Source organism: Moschus berezovskii, chromosome 6 (genome assembly GCF_049115385.1).
Source record: "Moschus berezovskii isolate FMDL1 chromosome 6, NW_MosBer_1.0, whole genome shotgun sequence".
NCBI classification, from domain to species: Eukaryota; Metazoa; Chordata; class Mammalia; order Artiodactyla; family Moschidae; genus Moschus; species Moschus berezovskii.
In genome coordinates, this window is record NC_142465.1 from 120,328,102 (window position 1) to 120,338,971 (window position 10,870).

Sequence of the window (10,870 nt, forward strand, 5' to 3'; positions counted from 1 at the left end):
TTCTTGTTTAACAAAAGTCATGTCTCGTGGCCAAAAACACGTTACATCCATAACTTTCAGTGGCCTTAAGCAGCAGATGGGAAGCTTCAGATAGTAGCGCCCTGGTCCACATCTCTCCATTTCCAGGCACAAGGGCCACTCCTGGGACCCCTCATGAGGCCCCTCGAACCCTGCCCAGCTGGAGTGTGTGTGGCGGGAGTAATGAGGCGGGGAGGCTCTGCAGCCCCATCAGCAAAGGGAAAGGCCAGCAGGGCTGAGGGACATGGGCTCTGCCCTGAACCACTAGCCCTGGCCTCCCAGCCTCAGGGAGAGGGGGACCGGAACAGAAGGTGCATTCACCTGCTGCTTCTGACAAGCTGAGATGAGGGTGGGGGCCCTTATAGCTCCCTCCCCCACATCTAGGTCTCTAACCCTCTAAACTGCAGTTGGTGCCAAAGACAGCAACTTCTCAGAAAAAGGGAAATGAACCCAGGACTCACAGATGGTCGCCCTCCTCTCTCCGCAGAGGCCACACTGCCCTTGACCCTCCTTTCAAGTCCCAAGAGTGGAGGCCACCACTGCAGACGTGTCCAGACGTGGGGGTGCACTGTGATGGATACGGGTAGAAAACACAACTGAGCCACTAAACATTCCTTGATCCCAGAAACTGAGCCTTTGGGAGAAACCTGCCTGTGGGTCTTGAGACTGTCATGGATCACACGACGAGGTAAACCATTTTCTTCCCATTGATGTTTCTGGTCTTCAGCCCCAGGTAGCGGCGGCTGTTCTTCTCTGGCTGCCCGTACACCATGTTGATGAAGAACCTGGGTTCGTCTTCCGCCCTGGGTTTGAAGCACAGGCAGCAAAAAGCAGATCTTAGCCGGCGACACAGATAGACCATGGCTTCCGCCTCTTCTGAGGGCTCCTCGTACACGGGCTGCTTCATCTCCTCATAGGCAGACAAAATCACTGCCTGAAATAAGTTGATCAATATGCAGATCATCACCAGCATGAAAGATGAGAGGAAGAGGACCCCCAGAACGCGGTCATTGAAGAATCCCGTGTTCTGAAACGCTGAGACACAATAGGAAAACACTGTCTGGGTGGCGTGGGTCATGTCACTATAGTTCCACTCATGCTGTCCGAACACCAAGTACCCGAATGCCATGAAGACAAAGAAATACACGGACACCACCAATGCCATGTGGCAGATGCCAGGAAGGGCAGTCTGGATGGCCCTCTGAGCCAGACGCACATCGTAAAAGACCCTGGAATACCGGAGCGTCTTCAGGATCGTCAGAAACACCAGGAAACCCAAAATCACCCTCATGGTGTGATCCACTTGAGCCACTGCATGAAAGGGAATGAAGTCCTTGGGATTTGACAGGTAAGCCCGAACTACACCGATGGCCAAGAAGTGTTTCCTGAAAAAGAGCACGATCCACAAGGTAAAGATGCATTTTAGAGCAAAGTTGACCAAATTGTATACACTTTGCATGTAGGCAGTCCTTTCTTGTGTGATTACATAAACCTCGTCAACAGTGTAGGCAAGGAAGAAAATGAAGATGGCCAAGTACAGATAGTTTTCTGCTGAGTTGGCTGAGTTTTTTCTGTTGAAATCAGCGAGCGAGAAGGAGTGCGCATTCAGGCTAGTGTTCACAACACCTAACGGCGAGACCTCGAAGATGACCGAGATGCTGCAGAGGAGACTGATGTCGGGATTGAAGGTGGTCAGTTCCACAATCACAGACCAGGTCTTCTCATCCAGCCAATGGCTTTTCTGGAGTTCTCTGAGCCTCAGTGTGGAATTAAACTGCTGCTCTGCTGGAAAAAAATAGAAGGCGTACCCTCCTGAGCCATACGTATGCAGCAGCCCAAAGGAAGAGTAGGCCTGCCTCTTCTCTGGGGGCTTGTAAGTAAAGCCTGTGGTCGTCTTGTCAGTGTCCCGCCTACTAACTTTGCTCCATGACCCAGAGTAGTTTTTTGTGTCTTCTGGGTCAATGCCATATTCGGGGTGACAGCGAATCTCTCCTTTGAGGCTGCCCTCCACAAACTTCTTGGCCGGCAGACACGCTGTCTCTCCAGATTGCGCCCTCACCTGCCTCATCAGCGGCAGGCCAAGGATTTTCGAGGAGCTGTCAGGGAAAAACGTGGGATTCGGGTCATTGTGGAGCAGAGGCAACAGCACCGTGTTCAGCCACTGATAGATGTCTTCCAGCCTGGTCACGCCTGCCAGATCCACAGAGAACTGGTCACGAATAAACTGATTATAGTAAAAGCTGTCAGTGGGGCGTAGGATGCTGACTAGGCTCAGCAAGAGAGCCAGAAAGATGAAGTGAGTGAGGATGTAACTCAGGAACAGGAAAGCTCTTCTCTTGATCCTCTTCTTTCTTTTGAATATCGTGATTTCGTCCTGGGTGAGAGGCTGGTACATCCTTGAGTTTCGGAGCTCCATGACATACCGGTGGCGTCTGCCCATTTCTTCTGGGTCCTTCTTAATGTTGTGCAGCCTGATCTCAGTGAAGCGGCTGTTGCCGATCCACGAGATGTTTTTGCAGTACTTGGCCTTCCGTGTTCTGTAGCCTGACATGAGTATGATTTTAGATGGCTGCACGAGAAAGACTGACTGAACGAACGCACAGAACGATGCGAACAGCCACGCTGTTGACTTTTCGAGGCCGTAAGTCAGTCCATAAAGTATGATGAAGAAGGAGGATACGCCACAGGTAAGGAAAACCAACGCCCAGGCGACACAAACGCACCATTCTGGCAGGACCATTCTGGGCTTTTCTTTAAGGGTTGTCAAACCTGGCTGGGGAGGCTGCTCCTCATCAGAAACATAAGTATTGTCTTCAGTGTTTGGGTCACTGGTGTTTATATTTCTTCCCTGGATGCGGGAGAACTTGCTTTGTGCTTGAGTGACCTTGCTTTGGTTTCTGGAGACCTTGCTTTGGGCTCTGGAGACTTTGCTTTGAGTTCTGGAGACCTTGCTTTGGGTACGGGAGACCTTGCTTTTGATGGGAGAGATCTTGCTTTCTGCTTGCTTTGCAGGGGCCTGTCTTTTAGAGGTGACCTTGACAGAAGCCTTGGGTTTCGCACGATGTCTCTTAGACACAGGTTCCTGGGATCTTGCCTTGTCAATTTCATAGGCATGCCAGTTTCCCAATCGTTCTTCCCAGTGCTCACTTGCTGGTAGTTTCAAAGGATGTTTCTGAGGAGTGACCTCACTGAGAGTCACCTGAGGTCTCCTCTGGGAATACATGAACAAAGATTTGATCACTAGTTGCACAGGGAGGGTGATAAAGGCACTTTCCAGTCCGATCATCATCGACCTGATGTACCTCTGTTCAAGTGGCTCTGCTTCGATCTCCTTGCCTAGACTAAAGAACATAATATTACACAGAAGCGTGGAGAGCAACATGGCTAAGCAACAGGACAGCCTCTGGAGCCTGTTGAACGGTGTAGAAATGACACCAGAAAAAACAGAGACCCACAAGTGGCTTCTCCCCAGCTTGTAACTAAAATCTATGAGGAAAAAGTCCATTTTCTTGAGAGGCTTATCTGGGGGGGTTACGTGAAAGGTTCGATCCAGAGAGGTGTCAACAGAAAGCCACTCTCGGCACATGAAGAGCCAGATGTGTCTGCTGAACAGATTCTCCACTTTGATTCTACTTAAATACCACTCAGGGGACCTGCCCTCGTTGTTGTGCCACACACGAACGGAGTGGACGTCCCCCAAGTCCTTTTTCGTTGCTAGGAGGAAAGTGCAGATGCTTCCTCGGTAGAGAGTCGTAAATTGTGGGTGGCTTAAACAGTGCACATCGCTGCTACCATCGGTTCCATGCAGTTGGATAAAGACATTGGCCCTGGTCCCAGAACCACAACGGCTTCCTGTAAAAACAGTGACTAGGTAACACACATTATCATAAGGATCATTATCAAGTAGAACTATCACATGCTCCCTAAGATACTGGTCCGTTTCATCTCTGTGCAAGGCCCAGAACGCAAGGACCAGGTAAAACAGCATAATGAGCAGTACCGTGAAGAGGGTCACGGGGTTTCGGGTGATGTTCTTGACTGCCTCCACTCGTAAATCCACAGGGTTAGGGACCACGATCACCTTGGCCGTCAAATAGTGGGTACGCAGGCGGAGGTTGGCCTGTTTGATTATACCCAGCTGCCGTTTGGCCCGCCGTGGGTTCTTGCAGATACACTGCACCCTTTGCCAAGTGGTCTTCTCTCCAACAATGCAGGTATCTTCTCTCCAGTCGCTCTGGATCCCAAACATGTCCAAGCATTCAGTGCTGAAAACAGAAATTCTCACCAACTTATTATTGGGTTTTAGGACGAAACGAGGTGCCTGTAGAACCACAGCGACGGTGCACTCAGAGGAATCAGTTCGCTGAGCCATGACCTGCAGCAGGGCCGCAGGGAGGCAGACCACTCGGGCCTCCTTCACCGTACACTCCGGGTCAAACAGGTCACTCTCGTTGGCAATTGGAGGGATTTTATGGGGCACCAGGTAGCTGGTCATAAAAGAGTTGGGTGTGATCTCACGGCCCGCGTACACAGACACCGTGAACAACACGGACACTTCTGTCATGATGTGGATCAACACGTCCCTCCCTGCTGTACTGTCCACAACAAAGCTGAACGCCCCTGTCGTCTTTGGCGATGATTCATCCACTGCAAAAGCCTCTGAGCTGGGTCCCACCGTGAGATTAAAAGTTCCAAAGCTCAGGTTTTTCCTGATGAGGTACACTTCCACTGCATCAGGTGGGATCTCAATCACATCACCCGTGGCCTCAACTCCTGTCATTCGGAATCCAACCACTTGGGTCAAAATGTTTTCCCCATAATTTAGCCAAGGGAAAGGGTCATCCGCAAATTCACAAAACATCGTGGAAATCGGAGCGTTGGCAGGCAGACTAGGAACGCTGTTCACATTGAGGGTGGGATAAAAACAATTCTGACAGTGCTTCTGGGTGCTGAAGAACTGGGTAACACTCCACTTTTCCGTTTTCTTGACATACATTTTAAAGTTGGAGGTCCTCAAGGCAGTGGTCTCGTTCTCTGGCACTTTCACAGCCAATACCGTGTCTGCTAGAGATTCAACCACGTGGAAGGGCTCCTCAAACACTTCATAACGAACCAGCAGTTTCAGGATGTTAGACAAGGTTACTAATATTCCAGTGGACACACTTTCTATTTGCTCAGAAGAAATACTCTTATCTCTCTGATGACTATCTTGGAGGGCTTGACTTGCTTGCCAAGTCCTCACTGTGGCCAGTTTCTGAGAGAATGTACTAATCTCAGAGGTTTTCTCTGTTAATTTAGTAACAGCCATGACCACCTGGCTAATATTCACCAAAGTGTCTATAGGAAGGATGAGTGTCTGATTGAAAAGGTGTTCTCGGAGTTTAGTTTTGTCAGCTTGAAGACTTACGTCAGTTTTCATGCTATTCAAGACAGAAGCTACTACATATATTAAATAACTTGCATTTAGAAAATCCCGCTGTTGAAGCAAAGTGGACAGGGAGGAATTTGGTCCCGTGGTGAAGTTGGATAACTTCTCCAGCACAGTCGTTGCTGAGTTGACATCAGTGGGAGGCCGCACAGTGGCATACAAGTTCACCTGAGAAAACGCTCCCAGAGAGGTGTTATATGCCTGAACAATTAATTTCAAGGCATAATGACTGCCCACCACACCAACAGGGAGCAAGGAAGGAGGCGACGTGCAGTTCTTCCCCAAATACAGGACGGACCCAAAGTTATTCTCTTTCACAGAGCTGATCTCACCGAAGCCATGCACGTCAGGAACGATTATTTTATACGTGAGAACAATGTTCTTATCCTTGAAACGAGTGCAAAAGACAACAAACTGAGTAATGAAGGAAATTCCTTTTTCAGGAACAATTTTGCAGTCTGTGGTTATAGGGACATGGCGAATAACGAATGGATACCTTAAGACCAAGGTGACTCCACTCCAAGTTGCTGCATTTAGAGAAATCCAAAACTTATCTTCCCTGAAAGTCCAGAAAGCAAAAGCTTTTATAGACACGTAAGCACCATTCCGTCCTGTTGAAGTTTGCCCCGTCCAGTCAAACGGCACCTCCTGACCTGACGACGTCAGAATGGACCACCGATAGACATCTCGGCCTGCTGTACAACCTGTGCAATCCAGGGACAATGAGAATCTCTCTGATAAAACCAAAACCTGGTCACAATTTTCAACACATGAAATGCTTGCTACCGGGTCTCCTTGCAGCACGCGCACCGCTGCATCAGCGAATGCTGACCTGCCGGTCTTCTGGACCACCAGTCTGAAAAAATACACACGGCCACCTTGAAGTGTTTCTGGAGAGAGTGTGAGGATAGGACCAGAGGCCCATGTCCACTTGAGATCAGCCTGCTCCGGGAGACAAACTTCCTTGCTCATCACTGTTATTGTCTTTCCATCATAGTCTCTTGGGTTTGTGGTACAGTACCAGAGAAACCTAAGTCTCTCTTTCTCTAGAGGGTCTGTTTCCTCTGGATCAGAAGACATATTTCCATTGAGAGTCACCCCTTCTGTGAAATTAATTGTGATGTTGGAAGGCCCTGAAATAACAGCATTCAGGGGACGTCTATAAATGACGACATAGATGCTATCTGAGTCTTTCTGCTCTGGAATCCGGGGATCCCGCGTTCTGACAACCACCGTGAAATTAAGAAGATACACCCCCCAAGGTAAAGCATATGGGGGTAGCGTCAACACTGTTGAAAATCCACCTAACTTGACCGGTGGCTTTTTCAAAGGTTTAGTCCAGTCAGGCAGGGCCCCTACATAGTCCACGGGAAAGATATACCACACCCGTTCAAAGTACTGTTGGACTGGACAGAAGAGGTTGACTGTTGCATTGAAGGTGTCTCCCATGTCCCTGGTCAGTCGCACCGGTTTATCGTCGTTCCTGTTTATCCGCACGGGGTCCAATTTACAGACTCTTTGGGATACCTGACAGGACACGGAGGACTCAGTGGGCTCTGAGCTGTTCGGGCTGACAGCTTCTAAGACGACCGGGGTGGGCCCGTCCGTGGGACACTCGGTTCGGGCCACGAATCCCGGGTAGGAGCGCCGGCCGCGGTGCAGAGCCCTACAGGGCAACGCGTGGCGCTCGGCCGCGCTGGGCCCGAGCAGCCCGAGGCGGAAGGTCCACTCCAGAGGCCCGAGCGAGCGCGGCAGGCGGGACAGCCAGCGCAGGGAGAGCCGGCCGCCGGGCGCGGACAGCTGCAGGTCCACCGGCGCGGGCGCGGCGGCGGCGGCGGCGCGGCGGGCGCGCAGCTGGACGTGCGCGCGGAGGCAGCGCGGCGCGAGGCCCTGGGGCCGTCCGGCCGGCAGGCAGAGGCCGCGGCGGCCGCTCAGGAAGATGCCGCCGCCCGGGGCCGCGCGGGCCCGGAGGCTGACGCGGGCGCGGCCGGCTCCAAGGCCGCCAAAGCCTGCGCCCCGCTCCCCAGAGTCCCGGGAGGCCCTGCCCGAGCGGAGCGCGGCCTCCGGGCGCCGCGCCTGGACGAGGGCCCGGTTCTCGGACGGGGCGCGCCGGGCCGAGGCGGGCGTCGGGACGGGGAGGTCTCCGGATGGCGAGCCGTGCGCCTGCGGGGGAGCCGGGGGCGGAGGCCGGCGGCCGGGCCCACAGCCTAGGCCCAGGCCCAGGCCCAGGAGCAGGAGAGCAGGCCCGGGCCCCATGGCAGCGCCCGGTGCGAGCTGCGTCGGGGGCGCAGGGCGGAGGGCCAACGGACTCGGCGTGTAGGGCGCGGGGCGGCGGGGGCGCGGGCCGGGGTCGCAGCGGGCGTGGGGTCCGGGGGCCGTGCTGGCCTGGGGTCAGCGCGGTCAGTGGGGTTCCTGCGGCCCAGGAAATCAGGCTTTTAATTTCCCCTGTTTGGGTCTGACCTGTGAATTCAAGTTACTTTCACTTACAGATACTTAGAGTTTCCCTAAAAATCGTAACAGTATTGATTTGTCATTCAGTTTTGTTATGGTCACAGAATATTCTGTGCGATCCTTTACCTTTTCGGACGAGTTGAGGCTTGTGTAAGTGCATCGTGTGGTCTGTCTGAAGTCCATCTGTGTGTTGCATGTCACTTGAAAAGAATGTGTATTCTACTGTTGGGTGTAATGTCCTCTGTTTGGGAGTCAAGAAGTGTGGTACTGTTCCTTAGATCTATGTATTTTCTGAAGTTTTTTCTAGTAGCAGCAGCAGCAATTGCTGAGAGAAGATGATAATATTCTACTGCAACTATGAAATTGTGTATTTCATTCTTTAATTCTGTTAACTTATTTTTCCTATGTTTTAGAGCTCTATTATGTAGATACAAAATTGTCGTTATGTCTTCCTGCTGAACTGTCCCTATTATCATTATCATTATGAAATGTTTTTATCTCTGGTCAGAATCTTTGTTTTGAAGTCAGCTTTACCTGATATGAAAATAGCCACATTATTCGTCAATTATATCTCAATAAAACTGGGGGGTGGTGGTGATGGTGGGAATGAAGTCAGGTAACATGTGCACACTTGCCTTCTCATGCTTATTTTCTAGGTGCCATATTTTTTTCATTTATTTACCTTCAAATTATTTATGTCTTTATTTTATAGTGTTCTTTTAAAAGCAACCTTTAATAGAGTTTTACAGTTTTATCCACTCAGTCGATCTATTCCTTTTGATTTATTTAGACCATTAACCATGAATATTCATTGGAAGAACTAATGCTTAAGCTCCAATATTTGGTCACCTGATGGAAAGAGCCAGCTCATTGGTAAAGAACCGGATGCTGGGAAAGATTGAAAGCAAATGGAAAAGGGAGGGCAGAGAATGAGATGGTTAGATAGTATCACTGACTCATTGGACATGAGTTTCAGCAAGCTCTGAGAGACAGTGAATGACAGAGAAACCTGGTGAGGTTCAGTCTATAGGGTGGCAAAGAATCAGACAGGATTTAGTGACTGCACAACAATAAATGGCCATCAACATTTAATGTAAGTATGCTCAGCATCTCATGTAATTATTGATATGTTTGGATTAGATCTGTCACCTAATTATTTGTTTTCTTATTTTCTCTGATTATCCATTGTTATGTCTGATTGTTTTCCTTTTTGTTCCCCATTAATTCATCTAACACTGGTCATTTTAGACAGCTCTCAAGCACCTACTGTATCAGTTCAGTTCAGTTCAGTTCAGTCGCTCAGTCGTGTCCGACTCTTTGTGACCCCATGAATCACAGCACGCCAGGCCTCCCTGTCCATCACCAACTCCCAGAGTTCACTCAAACTCATGTCCATCGAGTCGGTGATGCCATCCAGCCATCTCATTCTCTGTCATCCCCGACTCCTCCCACCCCCAATCCTTCCTAGCATCAGACTCTTTTCCAGTGAGTCAACTCTTTGCATGAGGTGGCCAAAGTATTGGAGTTTCAGCTTTAGCATCAGTCTTTCCAATGAACACCCAGGATTCATCTCCTTTAGAATGGACTGGTTGGATCTCCTTGCAGTCCAAGGGACTCTCAAGAGTCTTCTCCAACACCACAGTTCAAGAGCATCAATTCTTCGGTGATCAGCTAGCAGGCACTTTTCTAGGCATAAGCCCTAGGCCTAGTTCCCATGGAGTTTCCATTATAATGGGGTTGAGCGACAATCAAAACTAACCTAAACGAGGGATTTTGAGTAGGATAACTGCGAGATGTGATATGAAGACAAATAAGGCAGGTACAGAGATAAGAATGACAGTGAGATGGGGAATCAAGGAAAGCCTCTTCGAGAAGGTGCCCTCTGAGCCAACAGATCAGCATGAAATGAGGGAGCATGCCTCACAAGAGCTAGGGAAGGACATAACTAGGACAGGGAACTGTAAGTACAAATGCAGGAGGCAGGCAGGAGAAGGTTAGTGGTGGGGCTTGAGTAAGCAGAGAGGAGAGGAAGTGGTAGAAGATGTCATTGGAGAGATGGCCAGTGACCAGAGCAAGCTGGGCCTCAGAGACCATGGTCGTGTATTTGAATTTTATCTCAAGTGGGTTGGGGAGTGTTTGAGAGGTTTGAGTGGGGAAGGGCCTGATCTGATTTCCAGGTTGGAAGCATCCTCCTGCTGTGAAGGAGATAGATTGGAGGTGGACAGGATTGAAAGGACAAGGGCCTCTTAGGCGGGGTCCAGGGAAACCAAAGGCACAGGCCTGCCTGCTGCAAGAACACTCGGTATGTGAGCAAGCTGGTCCTGACTCAGTTTGGGGTTAGTGGCCGTGGAGGTGGTGAGCTGTGGGGAATTCGGGAAAGACATACGTGCTGATGCGTTGGCTGTCAGAGGACCGACTACATGATTTTCAGGGCCCTGTGCAAAATCAAAACGTAGGAACCTTGTTCAAAGATGGTCAAGAATTTCGAGATGACCACAGCAGAGCTTTAAAGCGAGCATGGGGTCCTTCTAAGTGTGAGGCCCTGTGCAACTGTCCAGGCCACACCCAGGACAGAGGCATCCAGGCTTGGGGCCCTTAGAGCACAGCCCCTCGTCCCACTTGTTCAAAGCTGCTCCTAGCACCCCAAACCAGCTCTGGATCCAGGCCCTGCAGAGGCACAGGTCAAGGGTCTCCAGAAAGCCCTGCTACTTGCAAGGGTGAGCGGGCGGGGAGGGGAAATGTCACATCACCTTTTTTTGGTCTCAAAGACACTTTCCCTCCTGGCCACTTACAACCTCTACCCTGGAGAGGGTGCCTGCAAGCTAGCCTTCAGGTCAAAATGACCTCTGTGAATGCGCATTTCGAGGATTGGGACCCCCACCCCCACCCCCGCCCCCGCCAGAGGTTCAAAGGGACCCCCACCCCCACCCCCGCCCCCGCCAGAGGTTCAAAGGGACCGCTGCCCCAGGGCTC

The 10,870-nt window shown here is 50.8% G+C and overlaps 1 protein-coding gene across 1 annotated transcript; it reads right to left on the minus strand.

The window, feature by feature from the left end:
* Positions 1–694: 694 nt before the first annotated feature.
* Positions 695–7,702, minus strand: LOC129536161 (polycystin family receptor for egg jelly-like). Its single transcript, XM_055394885.2, has one exon. It carries the CDS (start codon positions 7,700–7,702, stop codon positions 695–697), a length of 7,008 nt encoding a protein of 2,335 aa, XP_055250860.2.
* Positions 7,703–10,870: the final 3,168 nt, after the last annotated feature.

Bases quoted from the DNA above. Each gene is read 5' to 3' on its own strand.
- LOC129536161 (XM_055394885.2), bottom strand. From the start codon at position 7,702: ATGGGGCCCGGGCCTGCTCTCCTGCTCCTGGGCCTGGGCCTGGGCCTA.